The 17,919-nt window shown below is 40.4% G+C and overlaps 3 protein-coding genes across 4 annotated transcripts; all 3 read right to left on the minus strand.

Annotated features, from left to right (window-relative positions):
* Positions 1-89: 89 nt before the first annotated feature.
* Positions 90-6,490, minus strand: tagln (transgelin). 2 transcript variants are annotated; one of them, XM_030776845.1, is made up of 6 exons: positions 6,307-6,490; positions 3,507-3,549; positions 1,852-2,046; positions 1,432-1,603; positions 1,192-1,294; positions 90-834 (listed from the first exon to the last, which is right to left on the minus strand). In XM_030776845.1, exons 2-6 carry the CDS (start codon positions 3,516-3,518, stop codon positions 693-695), a joined length of 624 nt encoding a protein of 207 aa, XP_030632705.1. In that variant the 5' UTR covers positions 3,519-3,549; positions 6,307-6,490; the 3' UTR covers positions 90-692. The 2 variants fall into 2 exon arrangements, with proteins under 2 accessions (XP_030632705.1, XP_030632706.1); XM_030776846.1 differs by lacking the exon at positions 3,507-3,549.
* A 5,696-nt stretch (positions 6,491-12,186) lies between these two features.
* On the minus strand, positions 12,187-13,349 carry cbln18 (cerebellin 18). The gene is made up of 4 exons (XM_030778038.1): positions 13,244-13,349; positions 12,876-13,055; positions 12,601-12,732; positions 12,187-12,488 (listed from the first exon to the last, which is right to left on the minus strand). The coding sequence occupies exons 1-4, from the start codon at positions 13,347-13,349 to the stop codon at positions 12,187-12,189; spliced, it is 720 nt and encodes a 239-aa protein (XP_030633898.1).
* Positions 13,350-16,367: 3,018 nt separating this feature from the next.
* Positions 16,368-17,866, minus strand: cbln20 (cerebellin 20). The gene is made up of 4 exons (XM_030778039.1): positions 17,860-17,866; positions 17,427-17,531; positions 17,008-17,148; positions 16,368-16,795 (listed from the first exon to the last, which is right to left on the minus strand). Exons 1-4 carry the CDS (start codon positions 17,864-17,866, stop codon positions 16,368-16,370), a joined length of 681 nt encoding a protein of 226 aa, XP_030633899.1.
* Between the last annotated feature and the right edge of the window lie 53 nt (positions 17,867-17,919).

Consider the following 17,919-nt stretch of genomic DNA (forward strand, 5'->3'; position numbering starts at 1 on the left):
ACCATTTGGGCACTTTCTATTAAAATGAGAACACATATTGTTTTTAAAATCATCTTTTAATTAGACAAAATACAAAATTGTAGGGCCTCCTTAAGACTTGTGTGTATGTTTGGATGTGATGGCCACATTACATAGACTAATTCCTTACGTCATTTCCAATCATACATTTACATTAGATCACAATCCTACATTTTACTGATCTTCATTTTTCTAAAGCTAAATAAGTGCCCCATAATCCCAAATCCCACTATTGAACACATTTAATTTATTTTGGAGTGTTTTGGAGGGGGGGGGGGGTAATCTTTCAATCAAGCTTATTATATCCTTTAATCTGATTTGATGTTAGTATTTCTAACCACTGTGATAGTTCCACTTCTTTGCAAGAAAATTTTTAGAGCCATGCCTTTATATCGGTGACAATAGAGACTTAGAACATATATTATTGGCTTTGGTTGCTTATTTCCTTCGTTCAGTGTTCAAGCTTGGTTAATAAACTAAGCAGCCGTGTTTTTTTTGTTGTTTTTGTTTTTGTTTTTTTGTTTGTTTTTTAAGTTTGGCCTTTTCTGGCAAGGATGGAATAAACTCAATAAGACATTGAAGAACTGGATCCAGCTCCTGGGAGAACTTTGTTGGTTAAGTTGAAGTGTGGTGGAGGGGAGAGGGTGGAGGTGCTCAGATGGGCGTGGCCAGGCTCAGTTGATGATCTGCCTGGGTCTGCCGTAGCTCATACCAGCCTGGCTTGCCCCTCTGTTGGAGCCCATCTGCAGACCGATCACATTCTTCCCATCCTTCAGCTGATCGTCAGAGAAATCCCTCCGGTTCTCCTGGGCTTTCCTACAAAAATCACACAGAAAAAACAGTACTTAAAATGCAATACTCTCTTTAACAGATAGCAAGACTATACAGTCAGTCAGTCAGCTGAATGTACACGAACACAAAATGTACGCAAAAGCATTCCACAGTGTACACCTAGACCTATTACTAGACAGATTGTATGGTATGCACAACCACACACAATGAATTATAATGCACACAGGATCTGTCCATTCATGGCAATACTTTTATGTCTTTAAAGTCCTTTGGCATTCACATCTAAGACAATGTACTGCCTCTCAAAATGTCTCCTTTATTTAGTTTTTTTTTTTTTTTTTTTTTTTTTTACTTGCAAACATTATTTCACTCAGAACTCACTTGAAGAACCAGTTGGGGTCACCACGGTAGGTTCCATCATTCTTGGTAACAGCAATGCTGCCCAGTGCCAGCAGTGTTCTCTGCACTGCAGCCAAATCTTTTCCTGCATAACCATATGAAAAGACAATGCATTGATAATTCGTAGTCTCACCACCTAGATCCATCTAAAACTGAAAATGGGGTTACTGGTCATCCGTATTCCCCGTTTTTAAATGTTTCAACTGTGTCTAGCAGACGCACCCTCCCAGAGGTCAACAGTCTGGAACATGTCAGTTTTGGTGACACCGTAGTTTTCGGCAGCGTTGAGGAACTGAGACACTTGTTCCATCTGCTTGAAGGCCATACCAGAGCTCTGGATCTTCTTTATGGGCTTGTCTCTGTCATACAGACTGTTAATGAGCTCGCTCAGAACCTGAGTTCAGTTAGGAGACAGATATGGAGTTTAAAAAATCTCACTGATACATGCATCATCACAGATATGTTTTCTATCAATCAGTAATAATACTCGTCGAGATGCTCAGTTTTGTCATCGGGACTGGTTAGGGCGATTTTATTATTCTGGTCAATCAGCAGTCAAAACAAACATCATGAAGAGAAGATCATTTGATCATCAGCTACTCGGTGAAGTTTACATAGACGCTGAGAGAGGGAATCACTCACACATCCGTCTTTGAGCCAAGTCTGGAAGCCCAGTTTGCCTTTCTCAGGCTTCCCCACTCCAGAGCCACACTGGGCAATAATCCACTCAACTAGACGATCCTCCAGTTCGGGGTCATACTTTTTGTCAATTTTATCCTGCACTTGGCGACTCAGCCCATAGGATGGACCTTTATTGGCCATGCCGACCTGCTGCTGCTGCAAGGGGAAGATTGGAGGAAAAGGAAGAGAGGGTACAAAACTTAGAGCACATCGTTTAAATGTGTCACAGTTTTCACCTGCAGGGCCTTTGTAGAACACAAGTACTTTTCCATTCTGGCCTTGTGTATATACCCCTGTGTTTTCAGTTTGGATGAATTCCAAACAGTTACAAAGGGAATCATGCAAAGCCATTCAATTGCAACGTAACGCCTGTCTAGATAGTTCCACTCAAGGGCTATGAAGAAAACAATGTTGTGTGTGATTCATGAGAAAACTATTTTGCGCTCTGGTTTTAAGATCAGAGCAGAGTAGCCCAAGGTTCCTATTGCTTTGTTATTCTTGCTAACTGTTGCAGACAAAGCTCTTCCTAAAGATTCAATAACTTTAACCACAGTGCATTTAAAACAACAGTGCTGAACTTGGCTCTGTGCTAGAAGGCCTACACATAATCCTCTTTTCCTCACGTGCAAGCATTTCAAAGTAACTGTTAAGAGGAGCAAAGTCTTGTCACACACAATCCAGTGTCTTTGAGGTGAACTACAGTGTATGGTAGCTAGCAGATGGAGTGCTTTAGCAGAACCTTCTGTGTCAACACTTACCTTGTTTTAAATCTATTGTTGTATTTATCTCTACTGTTCTATTATTTCTGTCAGAATTTACTTTAATTCTTCAATTTTATAATAAGGTTAGAGCTCATTCTTTTTTCATCGCTGAGGTAAAAAATAATGAGACACTCTCTAACTCTGGTGAAGCGTGTTACACAGTTGACTTTGATAAGGCATTGAATAGTATTTGCATACTAATTATCCTATCTTACAATACAACAGAAAGCTTTCTGTTCACCAGTTAGCATAAGGCTGATGTCATATTCTGTTTGCAATCATTGGTAAACGACCTGCTGTGACGATAATGCTTAGCGTTAAGCCTTTCAAACTGTGCTGACAGCCATCCAACAATGCAGACACACGTTGGCACATTTAAAAACAGAAACACAAACGCTTCGTTTCTTCACACACTCACAGTCATATATACAATCTTATTCCCCAAAGACATGCACACAACACAGGCGTGTCTTTCGACAGTCGGATGAAACCATCAGACCTGCAACATCCTTAAGAAAGTGCTGATCATCTCCAACTGCACACAGTTCAGCCAAAGGGTAATTTAAATATGCCTCAATGTTTTTGTCCACTTCATCTTAAAGTTGGCTGAAGAACTGTGCAATGGGAGATTGAAATGTAGCAAATAAACACTTATTTATATATGCCACTGCCATAGCAACAGTTGATTTCCCAGCCAAGCATAAAGCGCGCACACACTTTCACACACTTTCACACACACACACTCACGCACACACACACACACACACTCACGCACACACACACACACACACACACTCACGCACACACACACACACACACACATACACACACACACTTATCCTCTGGCACAATCACCTGTGCTGCCATCTTGATGTCAGGAAACCACGAAGCTCTGGGCCTAGAGGTTAGAGGTTTACAAGAAGTTTATAAGTCAATCCCCATTGTACTCTTGTTTACTTTTTCTCTCTTTTTCACTTCGTTACGTGCTTGCCCACTGGGGTAAATAAAGCATGTATCATACAGTGAGAACATTCTCCTCCCTTCTACTTCTGAATTTTATTCACACATCTGTTTGAAAATCCATGGAGAATTTTTCCCATTCGAAACAGTTATGTGACTATTTACAAACTATGGGGACTGCTGGCTTGAGGCACTAACTTTGTTTATCCACAATGCTAAGGTTAAGGACTACTGACTGGCATATCAGAGATTACACCAGACACAGACAACCCCACCTTCTCTTCACCCTTCCTACAGGATGTTTGTTGGATAATCTCTCTTTTCCTCTCACTCCTCAGCTGTCATAGGGTGTTTGAATTCTGTTCTCTGGTTAATGTTACCCTCGCCATTCTCTTCTCTGTATGTCCTTTTACGTTCCAAATCCTTCATGCATTCCACATTTATGCATTTATAATATGAGCGCTATGACAACGTGTGCTTGAAAAATGAGCATGGCCGCATCATTACAGTCTTATTTCAAAATCTGCTGGGCTTCTTTTTTTTTTAATCACCCAAATGCTCATGTTACTTCAGAGAGGTTTTTCTTCCCACTACACTGACTTTGTCCCTTTTTTCAGTACTGGTTGTTCTGGCTGATGTTCTTTTTTGTGTCATTATTGCATCTCTTCTTTCTCCCAGAAGTTTCTTGAATTACGTACAGAGGAAAAAAACGGTCAGTGCTAGGGTCGTATCTCAGATCACCGTAGGTATTTATGAGTCTCTAAGGAAACTGATGTTGGATTTGGAAACAAGCCTAATCAGATATTCAAGCAAAACTGTGAGAGCGTCTCCTCATTTACCATTTGTATACCCAAATTTCATATACCCGAAACTGTATAGGCTCTGTGTGTGTGTGTGTTGGGATGGGGTGGGGTGTGGGCTGGTGGTGTATCCTTAAGTCTTAGTCGTATATCTGACTTAACTCTGCCCTTCCCCCATACCCATGGTTCTGTTTTTTCTTCAGCGCTACTATGGCAACAGACTTGGAAATAGGCTAAGTTCCCAAAATACAGAAAAAAAAGAAAGAGAGAAAAAAGAAAAAAGGGAAAAGAAAAGAAAAAAAAGAGCAGAAAAAAGGAAGCATTCTCTGACTCTAATCCATGAACTGTAGCTCGCTACAGCTGGTAATAATGCCAGCTGGGAATTGTCACTGGAAAGGAATGTAGATAGCCTTATCTGTCTCTCCTGCTGTTCAGTCAGCTAGTGCTACTGCTGAACTACCATAGCCGTCACTACTTTCACTCACACCACCGTAGCCTACTGCTAAACTGCCATAGTCGTCACTACCTTTACTCACACAGTCGAGGTCTACTGCTGAGCTACCATAGTCATCACAACTTTGACTCACACAGCTGTGGTCCACCACTGGTGCTAGGTTAGATGCTCACTTTGAGCAGTGGCTAAATCTACTACCAGAGTCCTGACTGATAACATTACATAAAATAATGTCATGGGAGGTTATATAACAGCCATTCTGTTGCTGTGGTGATAACCACAGTTACATCTGCTGAGATGTTTTTGCATTCTTGTCTGATATGTAATTGAAATGATAAGGTATGAAACGCATACGAATTTCTCCAAAAGAATAAAAATGGATTATAATAAATGAAAGCTTCTTTTTTCCTATACCGAAAATTTTTTTTGTCTTTTTTTTTTTTTCGAGCCTTCTTTTTTACATTATGTGTAAAGTGCAATACTGTATACATATCGCATGCTCCGTATATATTTCTTGAGGTGGGAGTGAGGTTGGGCTGGGAGGGGAGTGTGTACATCCATGTGTGAATCTATTAAGTAACTTCTTTCCAAACGGGCCTCAGTTTACCAATGTACTCCTGTGGAAGGCCATTTATGGAAGTCATTTGCACACACAGTGTTAGGTATGCATCATATCCACAGCAACCCAATTTGTCTGTTAGCACAGGAGCAGCTGCCAAAATCAAACTTAAGTTGAAGCAATATGTGAATTCATCACAATTTCCCAACGTTCAGACCATTTCACGATGCAGACAGATGTCTTGAGTTAATATGTCATTATGTCTGCTCTGGTTAGGACCAAAGAAACGCAGTCATTTCTTTCATAAACCCAAACTCATACATTTCAGAGGAGACAACACAAACACAGAAAATGAAGGTATACACGTCTATAATGAGAAAGGCGTTGACTGCATCCTTTGACAGTACTGTGTTAACATAACTTATTCACAGATAAATACATCTATATCAAACCTCACAGCTTAAAAAATGTTCAAAAAACAGTTCACAGTTCCACGCCCTAGAATACACCATTAAGACAGAACATCAGATGTAAAACAGACTCTAACTGGACTTGGGCATAGACACCCGCCCCATAAAGCATATGCTTTCGCACACAATTCATGGAGTCCAAGTAATCAAAGCAAATACACCTGGAAATCATCATCCGGACAGGCATGACTGACTAACTTGCTCATTAGTATTAATCCCCTGTCATTAAAGCCAACAGAGTTTCAGTGGCAATGTCGGTGATGTACTGACCACAGTCTTTAACATCTGAAACAATTTATCATGAGTGCCCTGGTAAAAGTTCAGCTGGGTTTTAACAAAACTCTAAAGGCTTAAAGTAGGTTTGCTAACTTATCCATCTGATAGATAGGAAAAATAATAAAAACATACTCACTGTGAAAAAAAGATAAGACCGAAAACTCTTTCCTCCTTCTAGTCACTGGCAGCTCTGGAGGTGTGTGTTTGAATGCGTGTGTGTGCGCGTGTGTGTCTAGGCGAGTGTGTTATATCTGTGGCGGAGTCCTCCCTCTGAAAAGTGCTGGTTTAAAAGTCAGAGAGCTGAAATGACTTCACCATTAAACAGAGAGAGGGACAGAGGGAAGGAGATGGAGAGCAAAAAGGAAACTTTGGCCTTAAAAGGGCATGGTCTTTTTCTTCAAGCCTTCCTCTTTCCAGATCTCTCTCTCTCTCTCTCCCTCTCCCTCCCTCCTACATCCCTGCAGTTTTCATTTCTGCCCTTTAGTAAAAAAACGGAACCATATTTGGGAAGAGCCTTGGAAGTGCAGAGCAACACTGCCAATAGACATTGGTGGTCAGAGAACGGAATTCTCCAAATACCAAACCACTCCATCAGCGTTAGAGAAAAAGAGACAGAGAAGTCGTAATGGGGCTGGACAGTGAGGGATGTAGAGAGGTAAGAGAAAAGAGGAATAGAAGGAGAGGGCCATAAAGACAGGTGAGGCACTGATGAAAACCATCACCGACAAGGAACTAAGTGCAAAGGATGAAGGATTGCGTGTGATAACCGATTACTAAATGATCATATGAAAAAAGAATAATAAAACAAGACTCTTCCATGAGGGAGGAGATGGAGAGAGAACCTGAGAACAGGGCCAAAATCGAGAGAGTAGTCGTTTTCAAGAAGTGTTGAAAGGGTTGAACTGCCTGCAAAACACAGCAGGCGGAAAGGGTAGGTTGGGGGGAGGATGTGGGGGGATTAGATGAAGAGGAGGAAGGAGAACGTGGAGAAAAGAGTGTGGAGAAATACTAGAGATAAATTACTGATGACTCTTAGATGAACTAGCAGCTTACAAGGCCATTTATGTCCACAACATACTCTGTGGGTGTGCGTAGTAGAAAGAGTAAGAGAGAGAGAGAGAGAGAGAGAGAGAGAGAGAAGATGATGAGCTGCAGAGAGAGTTACCTCCCTCCTGAAATTCCCTTGCGTCTACCTCACATTCAGTACAATGCCATATAAGCGTGTGAAGACATGTCACTTTTCACACAGCCCTGCATGGTCAACATTTTTACCAGTACTATGTCGATACATTTTTTCTCTGCTCAGAATAGTTTAGTTGGTGACATCAGTAAACACAAGAGAGTGCTCCTACTGCTTATTATATTCTATGTTGTATACACTTTATGTAATACACAAGAAATGCACTTTTGATGTCATCCTTATTTTGATTTTTTCCCTTAGATTTGCTAACTGTACATTGTTGCCATTCGCATTAGTACTTTTATGTCATTTGGGAGCTATATATTCATTGCAGTCAATGCAGTTTCTGACTCTATGGTTGTCTCATATGTTTTTTGTCTTCACTTGATCTCCATTTGATTTCTAGAACTTTCAGTGGTATGACTTAAAATAGTACATCAACAAAATATATAAACATGTTATATTGAAGATTAGAAAGTTTTCAATGTTTAAAAAGCTTATCAAACTGCAACACAAAATGTAAAATAGACAAAAATCATAGTTACATGCAATTTTAACCTTGATTAAAGTTTATGTTCAGACCCTAACCTCTGACTGAGGATGTGCCCAGTTGTTGCTCCACATATGTGTGGAGTAATACTATACCTAAGTATGTTTATATGAGCGAACGGGTTTGCTTACTCCTAAATCCTTCAGTTTACATGAAGTCTTGCTTTGCCATAGTGGGATGAACTGCTTAAGCTTATCCAACAAGATAAACAGACTGGGTCATCAGTGATGTAATATAGCATAACTGCCCACACTGAGTAACACTGGGTACACCTGTACATATTTCCAGATAAGAAGATAAAATCCATTTTCTTTTATGTCTGAAGTAACTGGAAATGTACATTCATACTTCAAAAGACTTTTGGGGGGTAAGGGTAGGTACATCGGAGTAAGATTTGTTATTCTTTTCTTCCCTTCTGTTTTTCTTTTCTCTCCTTCTTGCTTCAGAGATGCGAACCATTCTTATGTTACTGCAGTTCCAGTAACTTGCATACTTCAGCAGATTTACAGGCACCACCAAGCGGCCATCCAGGAACAGTCAACGGTGATGAACGTTTATTGAGCAGTCCTTATGCACTTAATTATGACATATATTAATGAGGTCTGAACAATTCGTCTTTCAGAAAATTCCCGTAAAATTTACACATAGTGCAACGTAAGACGCATTCTTTCTTTTTAAAAATCTTCACGTGTAGTTGTGGGGGACAATTGCAATTCTAGGGGTGTGAAACAAAATGAACTTAAACTGATTCATTTGCAACAGCCTCCACTGCTTTTCCCATCTCCCTCATCTTTCTGTTTCGTGTCTTTCTAGGTATCTTGGGATGCAAGTTATAAAATACTGTATGTCTTTCTGGGGCGGGCTTTCCGTTTCGTTAACTCCTACAGTAGCCAATAGACGTTTTGAAACTACTACAACGTGATCGAAGAGGCGCGCAAAATCAGAAGCAATCGTGTGTTTCTGCCGCGAACTGTGTCTACCAACTGTGAAACTATCCTCTGTAGAGAAAGGTAATAATCAGATCTGAATGTGTATTTATGACTAAATTTAAGGTCAGTGAGCAACGAGTACATTGGCATGTGTCGTAAAGCATATTTAAAGCGCCTGGACGTATATAATAACTGGAATCTATGAACTAGAATATATGATAACAGGAGTCTGTAGTCACATCTCTAGTGCGAAACATTTTATAATAATCTGCAGAGATATATCCATATCCTCTTTGAATAAAGTTTTTATTGCGGCATTCAGCGGTAAAATCAGTTGATTGTACCTGATACCAAAACCACATGACATCGGTTCTTATAGAGTTCACGCAGTTTGTTTTTGGAGCAAGTCGTGCAACATTTGGAACCATCAAGGACCACGCAAAGCAAGTCGCTGGTCTTTGCAGAATGTATTCTTTGAAATGTCCATGAGTTTATTTTCCGAACCGGATTAGGTTTTGCGGGCAATGCTTCCTGCGACTATGAAGCGCCGCATGGGACAAAAATGATGCTAGCGCGGGATGCTGCGTCATTACCTGCAGATCAATTCAGGATGAAACGCTTCATAAAAAGTTTAAAGATAGCTGTCTTTCATTCAGTATAAGTATCCAGTCTTTTGTTCGAATCGTATATTTGTGTCACTGATATGATTTGATATTTGGTCATAATAACATAAGCTGTCTTTTGTGTCTTGTGTCTTTGTGTCTTAAAATATTTTACAGCTGTACATTTACAGTTGCAGAGACATGCCGTCAAATGTCGAGATAAAAGCCACTGTGCGTAACCTGGTCTACCTGACTCAACGGGCAAGGGAGCTGAGCGGTTCGACCGGGACCACCATACGCCAGAAGGACACGTTTTTCACAGTACAGAAGGGCCGCCTTAAACTTAGGAATTTCATGGTAAATTCGACTGTTTAGATAGGGAGACACCTAGTCAGAGACGCGACACCCACTGAAACATAACATGTAACAAACATTTTTGAGAAACACGTCACGCTTTGTGAGTTAAATTAATAATTTGCTAGGAGTTTTCTTTTTCTTTAAAATCTCAGCTGTTCACACTGTTATCTCCACAGGATGGGAAAGGACAGCTTATATTCTATGAGCGACCAGATATGGATGGACCTAAACTCTCAAACTACTCAATCTCTCCCACAAATGATCCAGAGGGACTAACAGTGAGTGAGCCTGTTTGAAAAGATCAGTTTCATATACAGTAAACTGAGTGCATTGTTGTAAAGCATCATTTTATTATTTACACTATCAAAATAAGGTTTAACATAAGACATCAAAAGGTGAGAGCAGCCTGTAAACATTTTTACCAGCTGTAAGTTTGTGAGCTGCCCTCTTAGAAAAATCACGATGTGCTCATTAATTTAAAGCTCCGTGAAGTCCTGAAGGATTGTGTTTTGTGCTGTGTGTATAGAGGGTTCTGGCAGATGCTTTGGGAATGGTGGGACAGGTGAAGAAGGAGCGGCAACTCTACCTGGTGGGACAGACCAGAGTACATCTGGATTCAGTGGAGGATCTGGGGAACTTTATGGAGTTGGAGGTGTGTAGGAAGATGTTGAATTGTCATAGAACGATGGTTCCTTGGCTGGTTTTCTTAGCATTGTTGCAGTATTGTCACAGGACGCTATCATCAACTGAATTATGTCAGGCTTAAGAAACCGTCATAACTGTGGTAAATCACAACAGTGCTATTTGCAGAACTCGTTGACAAGAAGGCTGTTGACCTTACCGTGAAAATAAGATCACCGCTGTCATCTGCATTTCTGAAAAACAACTACACGTTTTGTGTGTGTGCGTGCACATGTGCACCTGCACGCATGCATGTTTCTGCGTGTAATTAATTGAACTTGTTACTCCAGGTGGTTATGAAGGAGAATCAGACTACAGAGGAAGGAGTTGCCATTGCTAAACAGCTAATGCAGGAGCTGGGCGTGAAGGAGGAGGACCTGATTGAGGGAGCATACATGGATCTCCTACTTGCCAAAGGAAAACAGAATGGTCACTAATTTAGACTCACTACCCAAATTGGACAACTCTTGAACACTGGACTCTATCAGTAGTGTTAGTACTTCTACTTCTCTCTTAATAATCCAAAAATTCATTAAATTTCAAATAGCCTTCACAAGCAGTGTTATATGTTTTGCTGTAACTACAGTGTTGAATGGAGCACACAGAGATGAATTCCAAAACAAAACTAGATCAAAACAAAAGAAGGAGACAAAAGAGTGTGATGTCCACATCTGTTGCAATTTTATAAACCTCTGTATGAGTAGAAAACAGACTCGGATGGGAGAGTGTGTTTATTTGCAATACTGTGCTTGTATCAGAACTTTTTTCTTTTTACTAATTGCATTTGTAAACCTTTTTGTTTGTAGAGGGATTTGCTTGATTCTGAATTAAAGCAAAGGTCCAACTAAAGATAATGGCTTCATTTGCTTTTGTGGGCTCTTGCTTCAGGCTTTTCTTCAGTCACATTGTTCCTATGGCCTTTAGGAATCCTATAATGATATCAATAAACCTGTAGTTCTTTATTATATCTTTTTTTATTCATTTTTCTTATCAATGTTTTGTATAAAACATGCCATGATCTGTATGTGCTCAAATGCTTAAAACATTTTAAAAGTTTTAGCATGGTTGTTAAAATGGAATATAATAATAGCAAATTACATTTTTCGTATTTAGTGACTGAAATCAATGAGTTTTGTTCTGGAATATAACAATAAAGAAAACATTCACACATACATTTAAGATTTGCTGAGAAGGAATAACCTAAAATATAAATTCATTATGAAGTATGTAAGTAAGATGCCCTTTTAAACTGTATGAGTCAAGCTGGTTTTTATTTTTAGTTATCTGAAAAGACACATCCAGACAGTTTTAGGTTTGCTAATTCTGAAGAAGTTTTTATTTAATTAAAAAGAAACACCATTTGAAGGAAGAGACACCTCAGATCTCAGCATATGAAGGAAGTGATCAGTAACAATAGGGCACACATGCTTTCCTTTATTATCCATGGATAACTCTGAAGATGGGGCAACATTGATTTTCAGCACAATCCTAATAGTTATGCATCAACAAACTATGGCTGTTATCCAAGCCTTTGTGTAGACATTTACTCAAATGAAAATTTTGGATATCTCATTCAGTTAAGGGGTAGATTTAACAACAGTTTCCTGTCCAATGCGTAAGCAGGGGTGTAATTACATAGGGGTTTTTTTTCATGTCCAGGGTGTATGTGTTTCTGCTTCCTGCGTCTGCATGTGTGGGTGTGTTCATTCTATCAGTCTCACTCTGTAAGAGGGTAGACCAGGTAGCCGCTGAAGGTATTTCGTCCCTGGTTGTCTCCGCATAGCAGTCGGCCTGAAAGCAGCTCCACGTAGACCTGACAACCACGGCGGAGCTGAAGGAGAATCGTCTGTGTTCCACTGTCCTCCGAGTCCTCACGGTTATCCTCCCAGACCGAAGCTATCATCTGGCCGTTCTTCATGAGCTGCACCTTATGGTAGAGACGCTCTCCTGCCGTCCCCACGAATGAGAAAGCCGTGAAGGTGAAGGAGTAGAGGCCAGCACGCTGGGCAGTGAAAGTCCCTGTGTGGGATAGTTTGAAGCCATTACTGTATTTGTGTTTGTTGTGTACTTTAGTTTGTAATTGTGGAGCTACTTATCGCTACAGTGTGGTCGGCGTATGTGTTCTTCTTACCAAGTGCAGGATTATATCCGAGGCCTTCATTGTACTGTACGTTACTGTATGGGATGGGTACATTGCTGGTGAAAGGCCCAAAGCATCCTGTCATCGGTCCCATCGCTGCCGTGAACGCTACTTTCCTTTCCCCTATTTGGGAATAAACGTGCGTGAAGGTCAGTATGCAATCCAGAGCGGTGTTAATGTGTCTGAAATGTTTGGCTGCCTTGAACAGTAAGGCGAGTGAATGAGTTAAGGGGTCGGGTTTTACGTCGGAGCGAGATGACGCGTACCTGTTAGTTCGCCGAGCTGGTCGTTGAGGCTGCTTAGGCTTTCCCACATGTGCACCATGCGCATGAACGTCGCTTCCTCCAGTGCAAACACCGACTCAGCAACGCAGCAGCAGCCTCTCTGTCTCCTGAACACACAGTCACAGTCCCAGCCACCACATGGCAGTGACCCAGGCCAACTCACTGAGACCCAGACAAAGGGTCAGACAGAAAGAGAACCAGGGGGACCAAGGAAAACAACAAAAAAAAAAAAAAAAAAAAAAGCACCGATATGTGGGTAAAAGAGGTAAGTGAGACATCTCAGAAGGTATTCGCTAGGTTTCATGAACCAGGTATTATGGACAGAGAGCATCACAAACGTTGCATTTCACCTGCGGTTTCCCTCATAAGGTCAAATGTGCTTGTGGCATCTGCTGCAGCAGGGCACAGACACAGTGCCCCCAGTAGGCCTAATGTAGCAACTGCAATGGTCTTCATCTTCCACAGAGTGTTGCTCAGGTTACTGCAACTGAAACCTACACAGAATCACATTAACATTCTTGGAATAATATATGAACATATTTCTTCTTCTGATGAAGGCGTATTTGTGTAATAATGTCACTTATCACAGATAGTTTATATGAAATATTGCTTCTCTTTATCTGGATCTCTGTGAATCATCAGCAGATGTTGATCCCCATGTACTGTGTATTATCCATTTAATGGAGCCAAATGATCATACATCTTTTTTTACTCAAGAACTGTAATCTGCTGATTCTGTTCTGTTTTAAATAACGCCAAAACAGAATTTATTGAACAGTTAGAATTTAGAGTTAGAATTTATTATCGCATTGAAGATGTGTTCTCTTCTAACAGTTAAAAAAATGACAAAAACAACTTTCTCTAAAGTTGCTGGAAATATTGTTCAGTCAGGGATTGTTTAAAAGTTGTGTGTAAAAGTATGACTACATACGCAACAGATGGTAGGATAGGGTGAAAACTATAACTTTAAACATGATTCTGAGGCATTATCTATACATTTTATATTATACATTTATGTATCTGCATGTATAAAAATAAGTAGTCATAATTATCCTTGTACTTACAGTGATTCTGATGACGGTTCAGTGTCCCAGACTCCAGACAGCCACGCTACGACAGGCAGTTTGTTCTGACCTGGAGATGATTTTTAGTCATTCAGTTTTATGTAGTGGGTGGTGTTGGTGGACTATTGATAAGTAAAAATCGTCCAGCCTCTGTGTGAGTTGTGAAGATGTGGTGAGACACTCAGGGTAAGTAGGACACACAAACAGGTCCTCCCCTCATTGTGTCCATTTTTTGTCCCATGTGAAGCCCTCAAGAGACCGCACCATGGCTGAACATCCACTTCATGTGTCAACAAACAAAGAACTAATTGTGTCTCTGTTCTTATAAGTATAATGGATTTTATCAGGATACCACTATCTAGTTTCCAAGTCTTCAAATGGTCGTGGTTTTTTGTCAGCGGGCTGAAAACATTGTTGTGATATCTTCTTTTGTGTTGGCCAGCTGTTTGAGTCTCAGTTTTCGCAAACACATAATTCCTGACTTTTTTTTTGTTGTTGATAGGGGTTGCTGCTGAATCAGGGGCCCCAGTTATGAGGGACAGAATAGAATTTTGTGTTGCCCCCAGGTTCTCAAATTAAGGCGTGGGCCAGGAAAAATACCCTCTGAAATGATTGTTTACTTAGAGGTCTCTTGTGTTCTTGCTGCTTTTTCATAGTCCCTAGCATGAGACCCACTTTAAGAGTGCAAGGGGAACCTGAGGTATTCCATCAGGACAAATTGATTCAGCCTTAGCCCCAATTTGAAGGAATGAAACCGGAACTCTGAAAAATATGTTACGCAACTGAAAATAGGTGTGTTGCCATTGAAGGCAATCACATTCATAAGACACACTCACTGTACAATCACTATAACAATAAAATTACTTTTTCCCCAAAGAGTGTTCCCAAGGATTGAGTAAGAATGACCAGCCTATATGCCACATGTCATAATTTGTAAAACACAATAAACTGTATTCTCAGAGAGGATGTGCGATTTTATGCTTTCTAGAGAAAGATGTTTACGTTTAATTTACTGACTTGATCCTGGCCTGTTTAGCGCTTAGCTTTTTAGATATGATGACACTACATGTGGGATATAAAACAAGGCTAATATCAACATCTAAATCAAATAATAGGATGCAGAAATTAAGCTGATATGTCTAAATGAAAGATGTACTCTACACCATTAAGTGATTGTATATGAGATACATCATTGTATATGATGTATATGAGATTGTATAAGATCACAGAATACCAAAACTAATTTATAAAACACATGACAGTATACTATACAAACTGACCTCAGTTGATATATGTGCTATTTTGTACTGGCAACCTTTCTATAATTCTAAATACTGAGCCAATATTCATTTCAGTTATATATTCAGTGTATGACATCACTGGCACAATTCCAGGGACTCATTATTTGTGAGAAGGTCCATTGTCAGGTATATGTGTGATGATGTCATCCTTAGTGTTGAGTCACTTGGACCTGGTGACATGGAAATGCACTGTGTTATATGTTTTAGAAAAACAGGTTGAGCTGAATGCCGCACCAAGCAAAGATACATAGATAAACAACATTTTCTATATCCCCATCCCCCATGTAATATATACAGTTGCCTACTGTGTATGGCTTGCTCTCTTTATGTGTGTTTACAATGATTGCATTTCATTTTTTATCTGTGAATCATGTTTGGTGATGCTTGATCATCCTATATATCATTCTATATGTATTTTCTGGAAATTGGTGCTAATTTACAGATAATATCTGTAATCCATTCACCTTCAAGTACTTACTCTGTCAATATCTTTCAGTTGTGGTGAAACAGATGTATGTCAGTTTTCATGACTTTATGTTAAATGTTAATTTATTGCCCTTGCATTAAATGTTTGTCTCTTCAGTGTACTGCATTCAGTGTACCAAGTCACTATGAGTGAACTACAGCAGCATATGTAAATCAACCCATCACTCATTAGATGCTTCTTGTCAAATCAGCTTTATTTTCAGTTCATTTCAATACAGCCCTTTAGCTCTCCATTAGAGCTGTTCAAGAGAGGTACACTATTATTTCTGGATTTTAAAAAAAAGAAGATTTAAGGGTGATATCCAGCATTTGAATAAGGAAACACTTTTCGTTTGACAATGCACACATCAAAACAAAATCTTTATGGGGTTTTGCAGCCGTCAGATTAATCATTGGGCTTATGATAAAAAGGGCTAATAATGGTTTTTAGGAATTTAAGCAATGGTTTACTAGTGAGGGGAAGAGAATAGCATTCATGCCAGGTCCCATAGGTTGCATGTGGAAACCACCCAGTTAATGTAAACAGGAGTAGGGCAGAACAGGTCTAATGGGATAGGGTGGAAGAGGTGAAGGCTAGGATCACGATACAGCTTAGGGGACTTTCGATATGAGAGGGGACCTTCTCAATCGGTGGCGTAGAGCAGGAAGCCGGTGAAGGTGTTGTAGTGGCTGTTGTCGTCGCAGAGGAAGCAGCCCGCGGGCAGCATCACGTTCACTCTGTCGCCTGCCCGTAGCTGTAAAGCCAGCACGGCACTGACGCTGTCCTCCTGGTCCTGCAGGTTGTTCTCGCTGGGAGATGCCACCGGACGACCGTTCACACACAGACGGGCACAGGCGGCCAGGGTGGCCCCGGGCGAACCGGCATCGCTGTAGACCGTTAGGGCCAGGCTGTAGACCCCTGAGCGGGGAGCAGTGAAAGTGCCACTGGTGGTGCTGTAGCCATCACCCAGGTTGAGGAAGACGCTCTGATACCTCACCACAGATTCCTCCCTGAAGGGGCCCAGACAACGGCGTGTGTCAGTCAGGGCCACAGAAAAGGCACTTCGACTGGCTGAGGGAGCAGAAGAAAAAAATGTGTAAGATTTTATGCACCTTACAGTAACATAATAATATTAATGATGATAATAATAATGATAATAATAATAATAATAATAATAATAATAATAATAATTGACTATAGAAATGAAGGGCCATTGTAATAAATGTGAGTGTAAATGTAAATGAAAATAACTATCCAAAGGTGGAGTTTTAAGCTTGTCTCACCGCGCACGTTGTTGAGGACAGACTGAGCCCTCTCAAGTTCCCTCTGTAGTTCAGTCAGACTCATGTTGAAAAAACTCTCCATCCTCCACATCTGCTTCTGCATCAGACAGCAGCCACAGGAGGCTGAGTCCGTCAGGCATACTGCGCACACACACACACACACACACACACAGAATTAAGTATCTTCACATTCACTGCCTTATGCAAGGGTTTACATTACAGACACCAATCTAACCAATACTGACTGTTTTCTGTCCCCGATGCCTGAACGTTATCTTTGATTATGATTGTTTCTTTAGTCTCTGATAGTCATGTTATTTACATCTACAATCGATTGGTAAGATGCTTCATATTACAATCGCATCATAAAGAACCACTGAACATTAGTACAGCCCAACAGGCTTAAGTCTTTCTTTCACCATTGTCAGTGTTGGGGTCTCGTTGATTGGGTTCTCCAGGGCCATACCAGGAGTATGTTTGGTCCACTGCCAGAGCATATCCCAGCAGGCACAATAATACAATGGCTGTGTGGACAAAAGAATACAATTATTTGCGCACAAACAGACAGCGTCTCAAGGATATTGTTCAAATCTCATGAAAACCTGTACATTCTCCATTATATCCAACTACAGAGTTGTGGACAAACCTTTTTATTTAGATTACTTAGGTTAACGTAGTTTTGAAAAAGTAATTTTGATAACAGCATCATTGGGATTCAAAGTTTTCACTAGACTACTTTCTCCTAAATGTGGCTTTCTGTATTTTTAAAAGCTCACGAGGAATTAAAGTGTTACAAAAATCGATGGAGATATCTTCCGTATTTTTACTGCAGAGAGTCTCAGGAATTCTCACCTTTCATAGTGCGGTGTATTGATAAGTCTCTGCTGATGCTGGACGGAGCGGCTGAAGTTG

The sequence above is a fragment of the Chanos chanos genome, chromosome 6 (genome assembly GCF_902362185.1).
Source record: "Chanos chanos chromosome 6, fChaCha1.1, whole genome shotgun sequence".
Classification (NCBI taxonomy): Eukaryota; Metazoa; Chordata; class Actinopteri; order Gonorynchiformes; family Chanidae; genus Chanos; species Chanos chanos.